This window comes from Triturus cristatus, chromosome 7, assembly GCF_964204655.1.
Source record: "Triturus cristatus chromosome 7, aTriCri1.1, whole genome shotgun sequence".
In the NCBI taxonomy this organism is placed as follows: Eukaryota; Metazoa; Chordata; class Amphibia; order Caudata; family Salamandridae; genus Triturus; species Triturus cristatus.
Genome location: NC_140590.1, coordinates 1,150,207,041 through 1,150,231,595, shown reverse-complemented (window position 1 = coordinate 1,150,231,595; position 24,555 = coordinate 1,150,207,041). Strand labels below are relative to the sequence as shown.

General features: G+C 47.8%; 1 protein-coding gene across 2 annotated transcripts in view; it reads left to right on the top strand.

Annotated features, from left to right (window-relative positions):
* The window catches only part of BRD8 (bromodomain containing 8), a 716,998-nt gene that overhangs the window by 128,030 nt on the left and 564,413 nt on the right, over positions 1 to 24,555 (top strand). For both annotated transcript variants that reach the window (XM_085618373.1, XM_085618372.1), the window contains exon 7: positions 11,603 to 11,667. In XM_085618373.1, the coding sequence (XP_085474499.1) occupies positions 11,603 to 11,667 (65 nt within the window). The remainder of the gene's footprint in view (positions 1 to 11,602; positions 11,668 to 24,555) is intronic.

The following is a 24,555-nucleotide window of genomic DNA, read 5'->3' as shown; positions in this document are numbered from 1 at the left end:
GTCTGGAGGGGCTGATTTGGCCCATACTGAGGCCTCTGGGGGGCTCCCCAGGGGCAGGAAGACCAGTAAGCGCTCCCGCTCCCCGTCGACATCGAGGGCGTCGACGGCGACGTCGAGGAGGATGACCACCGTCTGTTCGCTGTCTCCCCAGGGCTCTGGGGAGAAGCGGCGTCGACGATCGCCGTCGAGGGACCTGAATAGGCCGCCGTCGACTACATCGGCGTCGTCGGCGACGACGCCGTCTTCGGCTGCGTCCAGCGGTCGACGTCGAGAGAAGACCCGGCGTCGGCGTTCGGCGTCGAGGGATCGCAGCTCGCCGTCGATGAAGAGAAGGAGATCGCCGTCGAGGCGAAGATCACCGTCGAGGCGGAGATCGCCGTCGAGGCGAAGGTCGCCGTCGAGGCGAAGATCGCCGTCGAGGCGAAGGTCGCCGTCGAGGCGAAGGTCGCCGTCGAGACAAAAGTCGACGCCGAGGAAGAGATCGACGCCGAGAAGATCGCCGTCGAGGCACAGGTCGACGTCGAGGCACAGGTCGACGTCGAGGAAGAGAGAGTCGCCGGGATCGGTGTACTCAGTGGTGTATACCCCGCCTCGGAGGTCTCCGTCGCCTCCTCCTCTCCCACCTCTGCCACCGCCTCCTCCTCCACCACCGCCACCTCCTCCACCACCGTCTCCACCTCCTCCACCGCCTCCTCCGCGGCCGCGGACTCTGTCTCCGCCACCCCGGCCTCTGTTGCTGCCAAGCACTCCTGCGGTACCGCCGGCGGTCCCCCCGAGGTCGGTTTCCCTTCCACGGTACCCGACTCCGCCGCAGGGGACCCCGAAGCCACGACGCCCACGGTCGCCTGGACCAGCGAGACCGGCGGACAGGCCTAAGCCGAAGAGGTCGCGCTCCCGCTCTCACAGGAGGCGACGATCGCGGAGCCGAGGGCGATCCTCGTCAGACTCTAGACGACGCCGCAGAAGGTATAGGTCCAGGTCGCGCTCCTCGGACAGGGACCTTTCCCCGACGCTGTCGGACTCCCCGGGGACTAGGGTGTCGCCGGTGGACGACTTGGTCTCGTTCCAGGAGGTGCTGTTGCGAGGGGCTGCGAAGCTGAATATCACGGTGACGGTTCCAACACCCACGACGTCCGTGATATTTGAGACGCTTCATAAAAGACACTTGTCTCGCCCCCTCCTGCCTCTCGTGCCTGGACTGGTGGAACCAGCCTTGGAACTGTTCCTCACTCCCGCAACAGCGAAGGCCGCTCCGTCCAGGCTCATGAAGAAATATAGGGCCCCGGAGTCGGATCCGTCATTCTTGAGAGGGGACCCGAAGCCGGATTCGGTTATCGTGACGGCGGCGAGAAAACAACATGCGACCGCCCCGGCCTCCACGGTGCCACCGGACAAGGAAAGCCGCTGGCTGGACTCTGCGGGCAGGAAGGTGTGTGGTACCGCCGCCACCACGATGAAGGCGGCGAGTGCAGGGGCGTTGTTGGGCCGTTACGACTGGGCCCTGTGGGAATCCCTGCAGCAATATGCGGACCTCCTGCCACGAGACAAGAAGGAGGACTTCTTGGAGACGGTGCGCGAAGGCATGCTGGTTTCTAACCAAACGATCAGCGCAGCAGCGGATATATCGCTATTGGCCGCCCACGCCTACTGTCATGGCGTCCACCAGCGGCGCCATTCCTGGTTGCGCCTGACGTCCCTCAAGCCGGAGGCGCAGCAGAGAGGGGCCAACCTGCCCTTCTCGGGGGAAACCCTGTTCGGGAAGCATGCGGACGATGAAATGGCCCGCATGAAGGCTGAAGCGGAAACCCTGACGGCCGTCGGGTTAGAGAAGGCCGAGAAAAAGAAACGACCGTTCCAGAGGAGTTTCGGGTCGTCGGGCCGAGGGCGTGGGCAGGGCTCGGGACAGCAGCAGCCACAACAGCAGCAATTCCGCAAGCCCTTCCAGAAGCGCCAGAGGGGTAGAGGTGGCCAGCAGGCTACTACCACAAACAAGGGCCCGGCCGGGTCTCGGCCCTGAGCTGTTACTTCCCCCTCAACCGTTACCCACTCCAGTGGGGGGAAGCATTCGATTTTTTCCGGCAGAGTGGAGAAAAATTACTCAGGACAAGTGGGTGCTGAATATTGTTTGCAATGGATACAGTCTTCGGTTCATCAGCCCGCCTCCAGCGATTCCGCCGGTCAGCTCTCGCTTCCAGCTGAGGGAGCTCCAGGCGGAGGCAGACATCTTGTTGAGAAAAAAGGCGGTAGAAGAAGTACCTTTGTCTCAAAGGGGAAGAGGTCTGTACTCTCGGTTCTTCCTCGTTCGCAAGAAGGACAAGAACGAGTTCAGGCCCATTCTGGATTTGCGACAAGCAAACAAGTGGATTCGCAGAGAGAAGTTTCGCATGCTATCGTTGCACCAGATTTACCCTCAGCTGCAACGGGGAGACTGGCTCTGTGCCATAGATCTACAGGATGCGTACTTCCATGTGCCCATAGCACAGAAGCACAGGAAGTTCCTGCGATTCCAAGTCGGCGCCAATCACTATCAATACACAGTACTGCCATTCGGGCTAAAGTCTGCTCCCAGGACTTTTTCGAAGTGCATGGCGGTGGTGGCGGCACACCTGCGGAGGAACAAGGTGTTTGTCTACCCGTATCTGGACGATTGGCTGATCAAGGCGTCATCCTTCGAGGAAGCGCAAGAACACTTCCGTTGGACGTGCGAACTCTTGAACAAGCTGGGGTTACACGTCCACATGTCCAAATCGGTCCCATCTCCGGTACAGTGCATACAGTACCTGGGGGCCTCCATAGATACGCGGTCAGCAAGCGTGTCTCCTTCGGAGGAGAGACGGTTATCACTCCTTCGGAAGGCTCAGGACCTCAGGACTGCTCCATCGACGACTGTGAGGAAGGTGTCGTCTCTACTGGGATCGATGGCCTCCTGTATCTTCCTCACTCCGCACGCACGTCTACAGATGCGACCACTGCAGGAGTGCTTGGAGGATCAGTGGGATCAGAAGACAGGCTCTTGGGACGACAAGATCCGACTGTCTCTACATGCTCGTCAGTCTCTGAAGTGGTGGTGTTCGGCGGAAAACCTCCTCCAGGGGGTTCCCTTCCACAAGGACATTCCCACGACGAATGTGGTGACGGATGCTTCTCTCCAGGGCTGGGGTGCGCATTCCGGGGACCTGCAGATTCAAGGGAAGTGGTCTCCTTTGGAATCGACGTACCACATCAATTTCCTGGAACTCAGAGCTGTCTTCCTGGCACTGAAGGCTTTCCTTCCGTCCTTCCAGACCAACTCGCTGCTGATACAGACGGACAATACAACCACGATGTATTACCTCAACAAGCAGGGGGGGTCGGGATCGCGCACTCTGTCGCAGGAGGCGCAGGCGATCTGGCGCTGGCTGCTGGCCCGAGGACTGACGATCACGGCCACGCATCTGCCAGGGGTGCAGAATGCTCAGGCGGACGCCTTGAGCAGGCTGATTCAGGAAAACCACGAATGGGTCATAAACGACGAAGTACTAGGAGAAGTCTTCGCAAGGTGGGGGACTCCAGACGTAGATCTGTTCGCCACCGCCGAAAACAGCAAATGCCGAGACTTCGCATCCAGGTACTACCAGCGGGGGACGCTGGGGAATGCGCTATGGATCGATTGGTCGAACAGCTTTCTGTACGCTTTTCCACCCATTCCCCTGATTCCGGCGGTGCTCATCAAGCTGTCCCAGTCCAGGGCGCGGATGATCCTGATCGCCCCGGAGTGGCCCAGGCAGTGGTGGTTCACGGACCTTCTTCACCGGTCTCTCCTTCCTCACATGCGGTTGCCGTGCAGGCCGGACCTTCTCACGAAGTTCGGGGGGCGGATGGTGCACCCCAACCTCTCGTCTTTGAGTTTGGCGGCATGGCTCCTGAAATAGTGCAATATGGTCATCTGAATCTACCAGACGATTGTATGGACATTCTGAAGGAGTCTAAGCGACCTTCCACTAGGACATCCTATGCTTACAAGTGGAAGAGGTTCTGTATCTGGTGTAAGTCCAAGAACTTTGATCCGACAACATGTAAGGAAGATGTCATCCTTCCATACCTTTTGCATCTGGCGCAGTCTGGCCTTAATTTCCATTCCATTAAGGTTCATCTGGCTGCTTTGACTGCTTACAGGAAGTGCCCTTCACAGACGTCCTTCTTTCAGATTCCTGTGGTTAAGGATTTTTTGGAAGGCTTGAAGAAGGTGTTCCCTCCTGTCAGACTTCCCTCGCCTTCTTGGGACTTGAATGTGGTGCTGTCCAGACTGATGAGAGAGCCTTTTGAACCTATTCACAAGGCTTCATTGCAGCACCTATCCTGGAAGGCGGCGTTCCTAGTGGCCATTACATCGGCCCGCAGGGTGAGTGAACTTCAGGCATTATGTTGTCAAGAACCTTATACTGTGTTTCATGCTGCTAAGGTTGTGATGCGTACTCACCCTAAGTTCCTTCCTAAGGTTATCTCTGACTTTCATGTCAATCAGACCATAACTTTACCTACGTTCTTTCAGAATCCCTCTTCACCAGCGGAAAGGGCTCTCCATTCCCTGGATGTCCGAAGGGTGTTGAAATTTTATCTGGATAAGACCAAGGATATTCGTAGGTCTGACCAATTGTTTGTTAATTATGGCTCAGTCAGGACTGGTCTTGCGACCTCTAAGCAGTCCATCTCTCGGTGGATTGTGTCCTGCATACAGTTGTGTTATCAAAAGGCTAATAAGACCTTAGGGGGTAAACCTAAGGCTCATTCCACCAGGGGCAAAGCTGCCACGACGGCTTTGCTGCGTAATGTTCCGATTGCGGAAATCTGTAAGGCGGCCACGTGGAAGTCGGTCCATACCTTTGCTGCGCATTACTGTCTGGACACGGATGCCAGGGCAGATGCTCAGGTTGGGCAGGCTTCGCTGCGAAATTTGTTCGCACAGTAGTGGTAGTGTCTTATGTGTTCTCCACCGCTTTTGTTGTGTGGGGATGGGCTTGCCATTCTATTCACTAGATTATGACTATACACAGAGATCCCCTACTACAGAAGGAGTAGTTTCTTTTCTGTAACTCCAGTTCTGTAGTAGGGGTATCTCTGTTATAGTCATAAGCGCCCGCCCTCCTCCCCGGTGGAGAGATACTTATTCATATGTAGAATGCTACAGGTCTGGCGTGCTACGCCTTCAAAAAGAACTGAAAGTAAATGGGACCTGCTGGGCATTCTGGGATACTGGGGAAATTTCTGGAAAACTGGAAAGTTTTCTTAAAGGCACAGTATCCTGTTCCAAGCCACATAATGGCAGCCTATGGGGCTTGTCTGTCCACTCCTTCCTCTCTATCATTCCAGAGGCTTTTGCTGGTAGAGGCAGGGTTTTTTCCTATGTGGAGAAAAACTGGACAGGCAGTGCTGTTTGTGGATTTTGGTGGAATTCTAGTTGAAGTACTGGACAGTGTAGCCTGTGGGTATAGGCTGCATTATCTGTCTTTAAATTAAATTCTCTCTTAAAGGTGTATGCAGGTCTGCATGATTTGTCACCTTTTAGAGATTATTTTTTATTGCTCCGGGGTCCGCGCACATGGGCGGGACTATTCACTAGATTATGACTATAACAGAGATACCCCTACTACAGAACTGGAGTTACAGAAAAGAAACTACTCCTTACTTGAGATAAGTGTAACTATAATTGCTGAATTTTTATTGTTTTGTGTGTGTAAAATCTGAACCTAACTATACCGTCCCTGTAACCTTTGTTTTTGTGTATGATATATATCTATCGATATCTATAGATAGATAGATATATAGATAGATAGATAGATGTACACACACACACACACTGTGTAGAGTATGTATAAATATATTCACTGGCAAAAACAAAGGTTAAAGTTTGTTTTGAAATCACACAAAAATAATACTTAAAAAATAAAAACGACTGAAATTCGCCATTTATAGTTTACTGGGCTAACTATAACTGGCAACCCATCACGCATTGCTTATGATCTCACATTTTACGTTACTCATGTGATAGATACGACTGACATTTTTTTCCTGTCTATGACTCGCAATTTTCAGGCGGATTTAAAAAAGAATAAACAAAGCCAAACACTGTAACAAGTGTCTGGATTTAGTTTAATGGCAGGAGGTAGGCGCAGGGCTTTGTTGAAGGCTAGACCTAGCACGAAACACTGCTATCTCGCGCGTGCACCCACAGTGTTTGGCTGATGGCCGGTTAGGCACAGATCCTGGCTGAAGAACAGGCATGCTCCAAACCCTTACTGTCATCAGTGATGTAATTTGAGATGTCATCCGTGATGTCATAAAACATGTCATGAGGTATGTAATATGTGAAGTCATAAGCAGTGCATGGCGAGGTCGCAAGTTATAGGTACTTTAGGGTATGAGTTAAAAAAACTTGCGATAATTATAACTGGTGAATTTAAGTGATTTTGCTAGTTTCAAATGGGATGGTATGTTTTACCTGACATTTTCACCTAAATATAACATACCTTTTGTTTCTTTTTAATGGGGGGGGGGGGGGGAATATATATATATATATATATATATGGGAAGGCGTCTTCTGCATATAAACTGCCTCCACCACAACGGAAGTCGCTTCGTTACGGGAGGACCCCACAGAAGCGGGTCCCGTTAAATTGCTGCGGTTCCTTCTAAATCCTCAGGAGGAAAAACGAAGCCGTGTGTGGTCCTTCAAAATTCTTTATTCAGCCACTCTGCCAAACGCGTTTCGAGTGCGAAGCACTCTTGTTCACTGACAAGTGAAATCAAAGCGAGCGGCCATTTTTACGTTATTCACCACGTGATTAAACAGAACTACAAATAAAGTGCATTAGAAAACAGACTTGTAGTTTTTTTTTTTTTTTTTTTTTTTTTTGATTTTTTAAAAATAGGAAAGTGGCACGCGATATTTGATAAAACTCGTATTCGTTGAAATTCATTTCATAATGATAAAACATGTGTAAAATCAATATATGTACAATGAAAATCAATTTATAAATATTTATAAATATTAAATATTATAAAATTCTTCTAAAAATGGAATTGTTGCGAGTGTTGCCCCAGTGGGCCCACGTAAACAAGTTACTGTCAATTATCGCTGCTTTTCAATTCTGCCCCAGTGGGCCTACCGCCGTCCTAGATTTGATCGCATTTCTACTACATGTCATAAATTAATCATAAAACCTATTATAAAACCCAACGTTTTAAAACTGCTAATAATATAATAACATAATAACACATTTTCAGACTAAATGGGTATACAAATCTTCTTCTATGTTCAATCCATCAGGTTGTTTACAGTTTAGTTCAACAATATACCTTGACTCCAATTTTCTCAATGCTCTTTCCCGGTTCCCTCCCCTTGTGTTTTTTGGTACCGCATCTATTACAAAGTAAGATAGACCTTTGGCATCTTTTTTATGAAATCTTTCAAAATGTCTGGCGACAGGATATGTCCTATCGCCATTCTTTATTGCCCTGAGATGTTGTAAGATTCTTTTATGCACCTCGAGGATTGTGCTGCCCACGTACTGCAGTCCACAAGGGCACTGGAGCACGTAGACAGCAAAATCCGTTTTACAAGAGTATTTGCCTCTGATTCTCTTTGAATGTTTGCTAAAGCCTGGTTTGTACCTGTCCGTATTTACGCCATGCGTACAGGCTTTGCATTTGGGGCATTTGATGAATCCCTTGCGTCCTGTGAGCCAAGTGGTTTTTTGTGGTGGCTTGCTTAGAGTATTTTTTACCAGGGCTTGTTTGAAAGATTTCACCTTGCGGAATGTGATTAGGGGTCTCCGTGTTACAGCCTTACCTAAAATTGGGTCATTTTTTATTAGATGCCAGTGTTTATTACAGATGTTTCTTAATTTGTCATGCTGAATGCTGTAGGATGTTATAAATCTACACTCTTTGTTTATTTCTTTTGCATCATTCCGCTTAGCTGTCTTATTGCTAAACAAGATCTCTTCTCTTTTCTTTGCATTAGCTCTATGAATTGCATCTTCAACCCAACTGTCAGGGTACCCCCTATCTTTGAACCTTTTTTCTAAGGTTTTCATTTCTTTTTGTAATTCTTTCTCACTGCTACAGTTTCGTCTGGTTCTTAGGCATTCTCCATAGGGGATGCTCCTCTTTAAGTTAACCGGATGGAAGCTTGTAGCATGTAGGATTGTATTACTGAATGTGGGTTTCCTGTAAAGCTTGGTTTGAATTTTACCATCTTCTATAAACACTGTAACATCCAAAAAGTTAACACTAGTGTTGCTGATTTCACTTGTAAAACTCAAATTGAGATCATTTATTTGGAGCTTGTTGATGAAGGATCTTGCTTCATTTTCAGTACCCTTCCACACTACAAATAAATCATCGATATATCTGCTCCAATGCATAATGTTCTCTTCCCACTCTTTGCTATATTGTTCCCTGACCACCTGCTCCTCCCACCAGCCCATATGCAAATTTGCATAGCTGGGGGCGAAGCAGGTGCCCATCGCTGTGCCACAGGTCTGTTGGAAGAATTCATCATTAAAGAGGAAATAATTGCTATTCAAGCACTTTTCAACCATACTGAGAATCATTTGAGTGTGCGACCATAAAGTTATGGGTCGTGTGTTCAAAAAATGTCTAATAGCCATTAAGCCGTCTTTGTGGCGAATACTGGTATACAGTGTTGCCACGTCAATGGTTATAAGCAGATAATCTTCTTCCCAGGGTATTTCATAAATCCCTCTCAAAAAATCTCCGGTATCCTGTATGTAAGAAGGTAGAGATTGCGCCAATGGATTAAGAAAAGTGTCGACATATTTAGATGTATTTTCTAGTGAGCTCCCTATGGCAGAGATGATCGGACGCCCTGGGGGGTCAACAATGTTTTTGTGAATTTTTGGGATTAAATAAAAGACTGGTGTAATCGGGTGATCAATTAAAAGAAATTTATATTCATCATGGTTTAGTAGACCTTGTTCAAACCAAATTTTCAACTTGCTATTGTAGCTGTTGTTACTCTCTACTAAGTCCCTTTCCACTACTTTGATATAACACTTTTTGTTATTGAGTTGTTTGTAGGCTTCTATTAGATATTTTTGTTTATCCCAGAGGACTATATTGCCTCCTTTATCCGCATTTCTCACAATACAGTTGTCGTTTTCTGACAGTTTTTTAATTAGAGCCTCATATTTTTTATCATGATTTGCAGTGTTATATTTATTAATCCCATCACTTGTGCTCATTTGTGTACTTAGTTTTTTCAGTTCATTTACCACAATGTCACAAAAAACATCTATTCCATCTCTAGCCATCATGGGGACAAAGCGAGAAGCTGGTCTGAATTTAGTCGGCGCTTCTTGAGTGATGGAGATATTTTCATCCTGTGCAATCTTCTCGGCTCTTCCATTGATTGTATCTACATTTTCCATATCCATATCTTTAAGTTCCAACATTAGGTCGAAATCTCCCACCTGTAATCCTTCTCTTTGGGCAATGTCTGTGTTGGTACAGCTTGACTTCTGTGTTGGATTAGACAAAAAGTGTTTCTTCAATTTGAGTAGTCTGATGAATTTATATAAGTCAATTCGGGTCTGAACATAGTTTAGATTCGTTTCTGGACAAAATGACAGTCCCAGCTTTAATATGTCTTCTTCTTGATTGGTGAGAGTCACATTGGCTAGATTTACAATTGTTACTTCACTTTCCTATTTTTAAAAAATCAAAAAAACTACAAGTCTGTTTTCTAATGCACTTTATTTGTAGTTCTGTTTAATCACGTGGTGAATAACGTAAAAATGGCCGCTCGCTTTGATTTCACTTGTCAGTGAACAAGAGTGCTTCGCACTCGAAACGCGTTTGGCAGAGTGGCTGAATAAAGAATTTTGAAGGACCACACACGGCTTCGTTTTTCCTCCTGAGGATTTAGAAGGAACCGCAGCAATATATATATATATATATATATATATATATATATATATATATATATATATATATATATATATATATATATATATATATATATTCACTGAAAAAACCATAGGTTTCACACATGTTATAGTTAGCGGAAATTTTACTGATAAAAAACCAGTGAAATTGCCCCGTTATAGTTAGTGCTGGCAACTATAACTCACGCGACCGCAATCCTCTGCTGATGCTAATACTGTATTTAGACACTTATTTGCCCATGTCTTCTTCCATACATTTTTAGCTATACATATATTACAAATATCTTTTTTTCATAAAGACACATATGTCATCAGCAGAAGATTGCGGTCGCGTGAGTTATAGTTGCCAGCACTAACTATAACGGGGCAATTTCACTGGTTTTTTATCAGTAAAATTTCCGCTAACTATAACATGTGTGAAACCTATGGTTTTTTCAGTGAATTTGCAAGGTTTTTTAAATGCTAATTCCTAACTATAACGTGTGTGAAACCTATGGTTTTTTCAGTGAATTTGTACGGTTTTTTAAATGCTAAGTTACTTTACGCCATTCGAGGCGTGCGCGCCCACTTAACGCAGTTCGTTCCGTGCACGGTTTTTATCAACTTTAATAAGCCCTGTACATTTGGTGGCCTTCGGCCACCAAAAGCACAGGGGGTGGGGTCAATGTGGATAGTGTTTTTTTTATTTCGATTTTATAATTTCATGTTGCCAAAATTTAGTTTTTTTACCTATTAATAAGCCCTGTACATTTGGTGGCCTACGGCCACCAAAAGCACAGGGGGTGGGGTAAGTGTGGATAGTGTTTTTGTTTTTTTTTTACCGTACGCTTACGGTAAGCGTACGGTAAGCGTACTCGGCGAAATTGCCGAAAAAAAAATAAAACCGTTTTTGCTCTTGGGGGATGTTTGGGGACTCCCTCAACATGACTATGTGGGAGGGAGTTGTCAAAACAGCCCCGTAACATGTTTTTGGCCATCTTGTTTGATAAACAACACTCAGTGCGAGAGACAAAATGGCGGCCGCCGCTTCCTGGTTTCGGCCGATTCGAATGTTTACTAAGATCTAAGAGCCAATCAGAATCGCGCTCGCGCACGCCACCGTACGCTTACGGTAAGCGTACGGTAAGCGTACCGTAAGCGGGCTCAGATATATATATTGATTTAAAGGCTATTTTCTCAGAATCTACTGAACAGATTTACACCAAACCTACAAAAGGCACTTCCTTGACCTAGGGACTACCTCTCTGCCAAATTTCTAGTAATTCTGTTCAGCCGTTCGGGCTGTAGCTCGTTCTAAAGGTCCTATGGAAAAATGCATGGGAAAAACGCGTTTTGGGACCCCCCTTTTATCTCAGCCCCCGCTTGACGAATCCCCCCGAGACTTTCAGGGTAGGAGCGTAGCGTAGCGCCCCACCTATTTTGAGAAATTCGCGAGGATTCATCGACCGGCGCCAAAGTTATTCAAAATAGAATGTTGAGGTTTTCCTATGGAAAAGGGGTCCTAACTATAACTACCTACTGGCGACCGCCAGTAGGTAATATAATATATATATATATATATATATATTTAGTAGATTTAGTCTTCATCGTAGCAGCTGCAGTGAGTGACTTGTATAATACCAGAGCACATGATTTTTTACTTTCATTTTTTGTAGGAAGAAGAAATTTGAAGATGAGGAAGCAGAGGTGAAGAGGAAAGCTACTGATGCTGCTTATCAGGGTAACATAATGCAACCTTATTTATTCATGTCGTTTTTCTTTTTGGGCTAATTCACGTTTTATACACCTGGTGTTTTGCTGATTATTGACTGTGTTTAATGTTGGTATTTTTTTGTTGATCTATTTTTTTGAATATTCAGTGATTCGGCTTGTCTTTGGCAGACCGTGTTCTTACTTTTTTTATGGAGTAAGCTCTTACAAAATATTTCATTATTGTTCTTGTTGCACAAGCTATTCATTGTAGTTGAATGCTCTGAATTATTAGATAATACCCTTGGACACGACACGTTAGAAGAGTTACTTCACCAGATGTTATTAATCTTAGGAAGCCCAAGATGAAGGCTTGGGTTGAAATACCTTGACCTATTTTATATGGTGGACTGTGTGACTTGTAGCACAAATAGGAATGTACACAATACTTTAATAAATATAAAGTGCACACACAGATTCTGAGGACACAGACAAACACACTCTGGAGAGAGAAACTAGCTCTGCACTCTGGATCATCCAAGGATAGTTTGTAAAGCTCAACAGGATGCACATGAACGTTCATAAAGAAATAATGCATATTCAACCTGCAAATACAGTGACACACCCTGCATTCTGTCTAACGTCCGGTTACCTCCAGCAGGCATGTTGCCCAGCACATCCCAGCCCCGCTTGTAGAGGCTACTGCCTGGAACAGGGGAATAACACAAGGTAGTTGAGAAGAGGATTGACTGCCACCCGGACTGTCAGGCTGACAAAAGACTAGCCAACTGGAAGCGGTATTGTGTGTGTCTGTGAAGGAGAACCAAGGAGTATGTTTCTGTACATGGTATTCAAGTATCTGCTGTGTGTGTGTCTGAAGTGTGTATATCCCACCAGGGGTCTGTGGGGGCTCCTAAGTCGGTGCTCTTCATGGTTGTGGTGGTGTCTATGGTGGTGACCGATGTCCAGTTGGTGATGGTGGGCTGGTTGCCTTCGCTGGAGGGAAGAGTGGTTTCTGGAGTCTGTTTGCTGAAATGTTCGTAGAGGGCCTTGATTTTCAGGTGCAAGTTGGAGCTGAGCTTGTTGCAGAGGTTCTGGGAGGGTGTGACGTCCGTGGATTCGCTGGGGGGTTTGGTGAATTGCTGGATGATGTTGAAGCGTTCCTTAGAGTTGCTGGAGTTGGTGAGGATTTTGCTTCGGATGAAGGTCCTCATGGTGGAACTTATGAGTTGGTGGTATTCTGTCATGGTATTCTTGTAAGTGGTCTGGTCATCGGTGGTTTTGCTGTTTCTCCATTGTTTTTTGAGACGTCTGCAGGAGCTTCTAGCTTCTTGAAGGTCGGTGGTGAACCAGGTGGCCTTCAGGGGGTGTTGTCTGTCAGGGTCGCGGAGGGTTGTGAGCTTGTCAGCGCAGCTGGTGATCAAGCGGTGTAGTTCGTTGGCTGCCGAGTTGCTGTCGGTCGTGGCGGAGGGGGGGTCCCGGATGAGGGTGGAGTTGAGGTGCTCCTCTGTGACCTTGCTCCAAATTCTTTGTGGTGGGCGTGGAGTGGGCTTGTGAGCTGTGGTGGTGTTGAAAGAGAAGTGTACGCAGTGGTGGTCTGTCCAGGGAGGCTGTGAGGTGTGGCTGAAGCGGATGTTGGTCCCTCATGCGAAGATGGGGTCAAGGGTGTGTCCTGCCTTGTGGGTGGGGGTGGTGACGAGCTGCTTCAGTCCGAGGTTGTCCAGGAGGGCGGTGGGGTCGTGGTCGCTGCGGTTGTTGAGGTGGAAGTTCAGGTCTCCGATGAGTATGTAGTCCATGGAGGCGATGGTGTGGGGTGTGAGGAGGTCAGCAATGGTAGAGGTGAAAGAGGCGAGAGGCCCTGTGCATCTGTAGGCGAGGGTGTCGCGAGGTGTGGCTCTAGGGCTGGTCTGGATCTGGAAGTGAAGGTGGTGGAGGACGAGTTGCTCCTGCTGGAGTTGGAGAGTCGAAGGAAGCTCTTGTGTGCGATGGCGAGGAGTCCTCCTGGACGTGGGGCGGTCCTTCCTCTGGATCTTGTATCTGTCAGGGATGGCGGTGGCGGTGGCGACGGCGTGGGTGGAGGAGGCATTAGTCCAGGTTTCCGTGAAGAAGACGACATCTGGCGAGAGGGTGTTGGGGAGGTCCCAGATCTCTACGAGATGTCTGTGCAGGGAGCGCACGTTGAGGAGGATGCACTTCAGGGCTTCGGTGGTGCGGGCGTCTGGCGTGGGTGCGGCGGTCGTGGGGGTGCTGTGGATAGTGAAGGATTGTCGGCAGTGCCGGCAGGAAACTGGCTGTGGGTGGCGTTCGACGTGGATAGCTGGCAGTTGTTGTTCCTTCTGTGGTTGTGTGCGAAGAGGGCAGCTGAGTCGTAGCGGTAGACAGTCCGAGATCCAGGGTCCCTGGCGCTGGCCGCGGTCTGTTCGCAGACTGGCACAGACGGGCTTGCCTTTGGTGCACCTTCGGCCCGACCAAACAACGGTCGTGCTGCGGCCGCCATTAAATAGGGCAGGGGGGAGGGAGTTGCATTGGTATTCGGGAGCGGGGATCCGCAGGGGCTGCGGGAGCAGCAGTGGCGGGAAAGAGAACTGGAAACGGGTAGGAAAGGAGCAAAAGGCAACAAGGCAACACAAAATACAGAGCTGGCACAAAACAGCAAATACAGAGAATGGCACTAAAAAACAGGGTACAGTCCAGGCAGAGGCGCAAACACCTATTAGCACCGCTCACTGCACGGGCAGTGGCACAGCAGCGGAGCTGCAGAGGGACACAGCAGGTCCCTGGCCAGGAGGTCAGAAATCCTGCTCTAGTTGTTTTGCAGCATGAATCCTATTCTGGATTCACATGCTGTGCATTATTCCGCCATCTAGTGGTTGGGCCCGGAATAGTCTTTGTTTTCTTCTTTTTTTTGGTCGCTGTCGACCTACATTTGGTGCCAGGTACGTCCCCTGTATGACGTCAGACGGTATCCTGGAGGTCGACGTGCGTGGTAACCATCTTCAGATTCTTTTTTTCACTGTTGTGTCTGAAAGCAAGTTGGGAAGCTCCGATTTTTTTTTCTCCAGATTTTTCTCAAAAAATCAAGAAAACCGAAAATAAAGTTCACCGCAAAGTTTATCTCTCATCGATGTCGTAACCGGATAGAAGAACACAGTTCCGGCAAAGCGCCGGGGCAGATACCACAGAGGACATCATCGGTCCACAAATGGTGAGGTAGGGGACATGGAAAACACCCCTGTTAAATTTAGTCCCAAATGCCACCACAAATTCGCTCAATGTTTTCCGCACGACGTCTGTAACCTCTGCCTACCCGAAGGCCACCAGGACAAAGACTGCGAGGCCTGCGCGGAGTTTCTTACGAAAACTCTAAGAACACGTCGTAAGCAGAGACAGGCTCACACGCCATAATGTCGCAGACAACCAAGAAGACGCCCCTCAAAGATCTGGGTTTCTCCAGCGATGAGGACAAACATGGAGTGCCAGTAGAATCGACTCACATGGGGTCGGACATCGAAATTCAAGAAGGGGACTACGAAAAGGCCCGCACCCAGAAAAGAGGAGCGAGCCAACGAAGAAGACTGATAAGGTAAAACACCACACACATCCGTCAGACCCAAAGGGCCACGAACACAAGGCGCAACCGAAGGCAGCCCGATGCCGAGCAAAAAGGCGATCGAAAGTTAGCTGCGATCGAAAGAGCCCCACAGAACCGAACCGAAGGTTACCGAGGAGGTAAAATCACACAAGACGCCGAAACTAAGGGTCAATGCAGAGCCCACGAAGAAGAGCGCCACGCCGTTGAAGTCGGACACAGGCACAAGCAAAAAGAGAAAATCCACAGCCTCCGACACCGAGAGGGCCCTCGAGGTCGAAAGGAAGAGGAAAAGGCTCAAAGAGGAGATGGCGGCTATTCTTCAAAAGAGGAAAGAGTTCGGCGAATCCCTGAAGAATTTTCAAATCCCAAAACACTGGTCTTCGTACAAAAGAATGCTCCGGTCGGCGAACCAGAGAGCATCGATGCCGAAAATCCGGAGGACGCCGAAGGAGGAGAAGACGATATCTTCAATTCACCTTCCACACCAGAGCCTCGAGACGAAGAACCCGAGGAATACGAAAACCTTCCTGACCAGGATGAAATCTCTGAAAATTTTGAGGATACGTGGTACGAACACGACGCCGAAAGCCCCGAAGAAGAGATGCAGTTTTGCAGCGTGAATCTTTTCTGGATTCACTATGCTGTGCATTATTCCGCCATCTAGTGGTTGGGTCCTGAAGTGTAGTATTTCTTCTCTTTTTTTTTTGGCTGTTGGTGGGCATTGACGACGTAGTACCATTTGGTGCCCTTCTGTGACGTCAACGGGCTTCCTCCGGAAGCTCCCACCTTTGGTAGCCATCTTCAGATTCTTTTTTTCCGCTGTTGGGTCTGGATCAATATGGAGAAGCTCCCAAAATTGGAGAGAAGAATTGTGGAAAATCGGAGAGAAGAAGTGAAGAAAATCGGTGAACGGTGTCTTCCACTTTCAACTTTAAATCTAAGACGACCGCAGTTTGACGAACGGAAGAAATCGAGAACTGCGTTGACGATCAGAGAATGCACATGCAGGGGGCTCCCTGGGCGCGGTAACGGCAAATGTCCTCGAAAAGAGACGACGTTGAAAGACATTCTGGAAAAGGATGCCTCGGCGTTGACGAAAGGGAAACCGAAACAAAGCTCGACGACCGGTTTGGCGTTGTCAGCCGAAAAACGGAAAGTGGAAAATCTCGACGTTGAAACACACACGGCAGTGATTGAGACAAAGAGAAGAAGGCTCAAAGCTGAAATGGCGAATATCCTTCAACGTAAAAAAGACATAGACGAAAGCTTGAAGCAATTCCAGATAACACCGAAAGCAAGGGAAATGGAAGCCAAAAGGGTTGCCCAAGAACCAATACCACCAAGAACCCCCGAACAGATCGAAGAAGAAGAGGAAGGTTCATACTTCTTCGGGGAAGACTTTGAGGAAGACGAACAAGCATACGCAGAATCGGCAAACTCGGAGACTCAAGGGCTCCAATGGCAAGATCTTGATGCCGAATCACCTGAGGAGGCTGTGGAATCATATCCTTCGAGGTCATCACCCCCAGATGACATTGTCATGTATAATCAGGTGCTTGAAAAGGCTACTTAAACTTATGGGGTTCAGCTAGAGGAAGAAAAACCTCAGTCATGTTTTTTATTAGAGACCCTAATGCCTACACAATCTAGGAATCAATTCCTACCAATGCTGCCTAGTGTCTTAGACCAGGGGAAAGAGGCATTTAAAGAGCCTGCTACATGCAAGGCTATAAAACAAAGGGCAGAGAAGAAGCATAAACACTCCTCTAAAGACCCTATATACATCAGGGGATCTGTGCCAGCTGACTCTATCATTGCCTCAACAGCAAGAAAGAGAGCACAGTGACTACAGTGGGACCACCTCCAGACAAGGAAAGCAAGAGGATGGACATCGTAGGAAGGAAGGTGGAGAGAAGCGCGGCTAATCAGTGGCACATAGCAAATTCAAATGCATTGTTGAATAGGCATGCGTACCAACATTGGGTGGAGGTAGGAGAACTGTTGCAAAACCTACCAGAACAATTCCAGAAAAGAGCTAGCCACCTGGTGGAAGAGGGTAAAAACATTGCTAATACATGTTTATAATCAGCCCTTGATGCTGCTGAAACGTCTAGCAGACAAATGATGATTAGCATAACGGAAAGGAGGAACGCATGGCTTAGAAACTCAGGCTTCAAGCCAGAAGTGCAAAGCAACATCATTAATTCACCATTCAATGGAGAACAATTGCTTGGTACTGTAATTGATTAAAAGCTAAATCAACTAAAAAGGACAACGAAACAGGTACACACCAACCGGCTACCTCTCATCAAGGTTACCAGCAGACATACCAAGCGGGAAACCAGGGCACACAACGGGGACAGCAACAAAACTGGCAATATCAAGGAAGAGGATCCTTTTGAGGGCGTCCCCGTGGCAGAGGTCAGCCACAAAGAGGTGGACAACAAACCTCTACCAAGTGACTGCACTCACAAGGAGGTACACTCACAAACAACAGCAGTGAGAGTACACACAAAAAGAAGCAGTTACAAACACAAAAGAAAACCAGTTTACAGTTCCTCCAACATACCACCCCAGTAGGAGGCAGACTAATATTTTTCCAAGAAAAAAGGATGGAAATAACCACAGACAAGTGGATTCTTTTTTTTTTTTTTTTTTTTTTTTTGAAAAACCTTTATTGACATTGCAAATAAAGACAAGTATGGGCCTACAACCCTCGGGGCCGGCCGCCAAGCAGTGAAGGTAACAGCGAGCAGATTATAATCACATGCAGCACCTCGGGAAGTCGATTCTCAATGCCAGTATTCTCTTATCCACTGAACAGCCCAAGAGGGAAACCAGGATATAAAAGGTTTTCATTTTACAATAAAGGAGAGAAGGATCAGGTGGCAATCAAGTTCTCAACAGCGAAAATCGGCAGGCAGAATAGTGAACGTCAAACAATAAATAGCAATCTATCAAATCAATGGCGCTGAAACAGGAAGTTCAGGATGTGGAGGGATATCACGAGCCGTTTGCGCCTGCAGTCTCCTGCCCTAGGACCCAGAAAACCCCACGGAAATGAGGCACAAATGAAAAACAATGATTGGCCACGAAGGAAACCTACCGCACTGACCCCAGAAAAGAAAGACATAGAAGAATAAGGGAAGAAAAAGAAGGCCATAGAAACACGATAAAGGACTATAGAAGCCCCTCCCCCAACCCCCCACCCTGCACCTCTGCAGATGACTACGGCCCCCCCCCCCCCCGCAGCGTGCCTGTCGCCCCAGAACCAGACCCGAAATATAGAAGAAACAGAGAAAAAGGGAAAAGGGAGGAAATCCCCCCTAACAGAAAAGGGGAGAGAGTAATAATAAACTGGAGGAGGGCCTTCAACCAGGCCCCCGGCTTCTCCCTTCCGCACAATATCTTCCTCCCCAACGAACATTAAACAGCAAAAGTTCGGCCATGTCTGAGGGAAATGGGGAGCAGTATTCACCGACTACACTATTAGTTACATCGTGAAAGCACACAACCCCCAAGCCCGCCCGCCTATGAAATGACAACCTCTAAAGGATCAGCCTTATCCTTGGCCACTCTTTGCGAAACCACCAGTGCATACCCAGCGATCCATTATCATGTCCGAGATTACAAGGAAGATGAGCGTCCAGAGTTGACCAGGAAGGGACACACACATGTGGGGAGGACGTTTCGGAACACCAACACAGTCATCATCATGGGAGATCACCTTTCCCAGAACTGCCCCAAGGCCTGCGCCACACACGAGGTCTAGGAAGGAGGAATCAGCCAGAGCAGGCGACCGTTGCGTGAAGATTGCCTGGGTCGCCGGATGCCACGCATGGGACAAAGTCACCACCCTCCGCTCAAGTCCAAAATCTCCAGAACAGACCGACCCCACAGCCAGCCGACCACACGCTGCCACAGTGTCCAAAGTTTCCATCCGTCCCTTATTCACAGAGGCGGTCACGGCACTTTCCTCCTGTGAAAGGTGAGACAGTGCCTTATGTACCTGGGGACAGGAAGACCGCAATTGTTCCGACGCCAACACAATACCATCAAGCTTCCTCCCCAATACCCAAGCGCCATGAACCAGGGTGGAATGAAGGGCTCCGAGAGCATCGAGGAGGTCACCGTACCCCAGCACGGCCCCTCGCACTCGCTCCGCCACGCTCCTCTGCGCCACACACTCCCAATCTTGCTGCGACCCAGCGTACAGGATGGTAGAGTCCATCCCATCAAGATGGCCGCAGGGCAGGGCCACCCCAGATGGGGACCGGGTCTCAGTCACAAGCACCTCAAGTTCCATGTCGCTGCAAACAAGGGTCCGGAGGCAGGCGAGATGTGTATCCAGTGTGCGGCCACAGGCGACAGTCGTTCTCCCCCTGGGCCAGCGTCCGCGAAGACCGGGAGCAGCCCGTGCAGATCGGGACGAGCCACAGGCCGCGACCGATCAAACCATCGGCGAGGGTCCAGGCAATCGCCGATAACCCCCGGAATCGTCACCCCGGGTATGCACCCGTCACGCTATTCTCGGTGATAGGAGTAACCACAGCGAGATGTAGGCCGATATTCGCGCCGCTTCGGTATTCCGACTCCACTCGGTCACCAATGGCCGCTGTTGTTGAACTGCCGCCCGGCCATGTTGTCCACTCGAGGTCCCGGCCCCAGGGCTGCCCAGGCCGCAAACTTCAAACGAACATTTCTCGGGCGGTACCGCCGCTAGAAGCTTCAGGATCACACGATCGGTTGCCGCTCTCAATCACCAACACGGGCATGTAGCGCAGGCTGAGGATCTCATGCAGGATATCTGTGCGGGATGCGGAGATTCACAGAGCCGGGAGCCAACGCTGCCATCTCGGTCGCCATCTTGGCTCCTCCTCGACAAGTGGATTCTAAGCATAATACAGTACGGTTACTGTATAGAGTTAACAAAACAGCCTCCATACAGGAAGCCAAAACAAAGGACACATTCAAAAGAAAAATTATCTCACCTAGTCAAAGAGGTGAAAGAACTTCAAGGAAAACATGCAATGGAACATGTACCGCACAGAGAAAAGAACAACGGAGTATATTCAACATACTTCCTAATTCCAAAGCTGGATGGAACATTACGGCCAATATTAGACCTAAGGTTTCTAAACAAGTTTATAAAAACGCAAAGATTCAAGATGACTACACTACAAGAGGTGTTACCTGAGTGGCAAAGGGGAGATTACATGGCAACTATAGACCTAAAGGATGCAAATCTACACATCCCAATGAACAAAAAACACAAAATAATGTTAAGATTTGTCATGGACAAACAACACTACCAGTTCAAAGTACTTGCTTTCGGTCTAAAATCAGCACCAAGGGTGTGCACAAAGTGCCTGGCAGCAGTAGTAGCACATCTCAGAAGACAAGGAATACCTACATATGCTTCCCAGTATCCTGGATCAAGGCAAAGAAGCCTTTAAGGAACCAACCTCAAGCAAGGTAATAACACCCAGAGTGGAGAAAAAATACAAAGCATCCTCAAACGACCCTAAGTACATCCAGTGGAACACGGTGCCAGACTCCATCATTGTCACCGCAGCCAGAAGGAGAGCCAATGCTGTCTCCAATACCGGGCCTCCGCCAGAAACAGAGAGTAAAAGAATGAACATGGTGGGGAGAAAAATGGAAAAAGAAGCAGCTACCCAATGGCGTTTTGCTCATTCTAATGCCTTGCTGAATAGATATGGCCACCAACAGTGGGAAGACATAGAAGAACTTCTTAACAAGCTCCCAGAAGAAGACAAAAGGAGCGCAAAATCCATCGTTCAAAAACGTAGCAAATACTTGCCTTAAATCAACTCTCGATGCAGCAGACACTGCCAGCAGGCAAATGTACACAGGTACTATCCTGAGAAGACATGCCTGGCTCAGGATATCAGGTTTCAAGCAGGAAGTTCAAACTTCAACCATCAATGGGCCATTCACGCGAGATGCACTCTTCGGAAAAGAGGTCGATGAGTCTCTGCAGCAGATTAAAAAAGATAATGAAACGGCAAGGGCGATGGGAGCCCTACAGCAGAGAGGTTTGTTTAAAAGAGGTGGCTTCAATAGCAAAAAATCCACAGGAAGTGGCGCTTTTGCCCAGGGGCAACAAATGGCACAAAAGTCACAAAGTCAAGGCTCGACACAACAAACAGGGCAATAATCTAGCTACCAAGGTTGGCAGCAACAGCAGAAGCAGCCATTTCGAGCATGAGGCAGAGGCCAAACCTCAAGAGGAAGGGGAAACGGGTCCAACTGATTCATTTGCAAAAAAGGACTCACACAAAAGACCAGCGAGGGTAAGAATATCCTTTTACCTCGAACAATGGCAAAACATCACAAAGGACAATTGGATATTACAACTGGTAAAATACGGGTATTGCATAGAGTTGACAAAGACACCACCAGCAAAGCCACCAAAAGCAAGAAAATACCAAAAATCAGAACAAACTGCTAAATTCAAAAATCAAAGAACTATCGCAAAAACACGCAATAGAACTTGTGCCAAAGCAAGAGTGGTTCACAGGAAACTACTTCCCATATTTCCTGGTACCCAAACAGGATCGGTCTCTAAGACCAATTCTTTACCTAAAGTTCATAAACAAGTTCATATTAACACAACACTTCAAAATGTGTACCCTACAAGAAATAATTCCACAGATACAAAAGGGGGATTACATGACAATCATAGACCTCAAGGACACATACTTGCATATCCCTATGAACAAAAGACACAGAAAGTACCTACGATTCCTACACAACAGAACATAATATCAATTCAAGGTTCTTTCTTTCGTAATAAAATCAGCACCACGTGTCTTAACAAAGTGTCTGGCAGCAGTGGCTCATAAGGGCACACTCAGAACAAACATGCTGCAATCATGTTCAAACAGTTGTACAAACGCTTTGAAAGCTGGGTTTCACAATAAACCACAAGAAATCATCAATAAATCCAGAAAAGGAAAAAACTTTCTTAGGAGCAAGATTAAACTCAATAAGTGCAAAAGAGTATCCAACACAAAAAAAAATACAAGCTATCCACCACAAGGCGATCCTCTACCAGAAGGAACAATCTCTGACAGTGAGGAAAGTCATGAAACTGATGGGCATGATGGCATCATGCATCCCGCTGATTCCTCACGCTGGCCTACACATGCGTCCATTCCACGAATGGCTCACCAACAGCTGGTCTCAGGCCACAGGAAGTTGGGAAGATCTAGTGGTTTTTACACAGAGGGTGCAGGTGGGCATCCAAAAACATAGCACAAGGGAGACCTTTCAAGATTCTAACTCCATCTGTGACAATAACCACGGACGCATCCCTCAACGGTTGGGGAGCAAACTTCAACCAGCGCAAGGTGCATGGTCAATGGAACCATCAGGATTCCATAAAACACATCAACTATCTGGAGATGAAGACTGTCTTTCTGGCGCTGAAGGCATTCCAAAAACACATTCTGGGGAAAACTGTGCTGATACAGACAGACAATACAACAGCAATGTTCTACCTCAACAAATAAGGAGGTACGAAGTCATTTCCACTGAGCAAACTAGCACAGGACATCTGGCAGTAGGCACTGGCTCAAAAGATCAACCTACGAATGGTGCATTTGCCAGGAGTAGAAAACATTACAGCGGATCAGCTGAGCAGACAGAACAACAGCTCTCACGAATGGGAGTTGAAACGATCAGTAGTTCAATACCTGTTCAATATCTTCGGGAACTCCGGTGTTAGATCTGTTTGCAACAATGTAGAACAAGAAATGCCAGTCCTTTGCCTCGATGTTTCCACATCACCTGTCAAAGGGGAATGCACTTTCACTCAACTGGTCACAGACATTTGCTTACGCTTTTCCACCGATACCCCTAATACAAAGTGTACTAGGAAAAGCAAAACACACGGGAACAAACGTGATTCTCATTGCCCCTCAATGGCCAAGGCAGTCATGGTACTCAACCCTACTGGAACTATCCAAGGGGAACATAAGGATCAAAGCAGACCAGTATCTACTAACAATGCAACAGTGCCAAATTCATCACCAAGAACCAGCGACACTGCACCTAGCAGCTTGGCGCCTTAATACATAGAATTTGACCACCACAAACTGCCTCTAACAACTATGGAAATTCTAAATGAGGCAAGGCAACAATCAACAAGAAAATGGTGCGCAGAAAAATTGAAGCAATACACCACATGGTGCACTGCTAACAGTCAGTTGGGTTCAATCAACACGCAGGAGACAGTAATCACTTATCTAACTTATCTCCTGGACAGCAACGTCAATTACTCAAGCATAAAGGTGCACCTAGCGGCCATTGCAGCATATACACGAGGGAGAGCATACAAAAGTTTCTTCACAAGGCCTCTAATTGAGAGATTCTTAAAAGGATCAAAAAGGATTGCGACACCGAGGTCAGCTCCTGTACCCACATGGAATCTAAATACAATGCTTTCACAACTAATGACAAAAATTTTTGAACCTATGCACAAGGCAGACCTTAAACACGTCACTTTTTTTGATAATCAAATGTATTGGTTTCAGAACAAATAAGCAAATCAGCAAAAACACCGAGGACAATAGATCTGTTACATCTTTGAGAACAATGCATCCCACATTTCTGCACCCCAAGAGATACACATCGGTACAATGGTTTAGCAAATCATTCAGTACCCTCCACAGTGCCCAGCCATTTACCCCACACCCTACGATATTTCTTAGGGCATCCTCATGCCATGTACAAAGCTTTTTCTTGGGCCACGCACCAGTCCACTCCCCTGCGCCACTTCCCCAGGTCCGGTGGATCGGGACATTTCCATGCCGCGCTGTGTCGCTCTTGGCTACAGACATGGCTGTGTTAAAAATATCTTGTCATTTCTGGCACATCCAACCCATCCGTGATCCCTAATAGTGAGTGACGTGGGTCATGGGGAACCTCCCATCCTAAGACCTCTGTAAGTTCTTCCTCAATAGCCCCCCAAAATCCCTCCAATTTAGAGCAGGACCAGACCATATGAAAAAAGTCAGCCGGGGTCTGGCCACACCTCGTGCATGCCGCGTCAGGGCGTAAGCCCGCTCGATGGAGGCGCAGTGGAGTGAGGTAGGCAGCGTGTAGATAGTATAGCTGGATTAGCCTAAGTTTGGCGGAGGCGGTGATTGTCTTGGGTGCCATGAGGGCATCGCGCCAGTCCACCTCGTCCAGGGGGCCCACCCACTCAACCCATTGATCCCTCAACTTGTCCAGTGAGGTGGGAGTGTTATTGACTAGGGTGCGGTATATGCGGGAGATGCCCCCCTACTCAAATCTCCT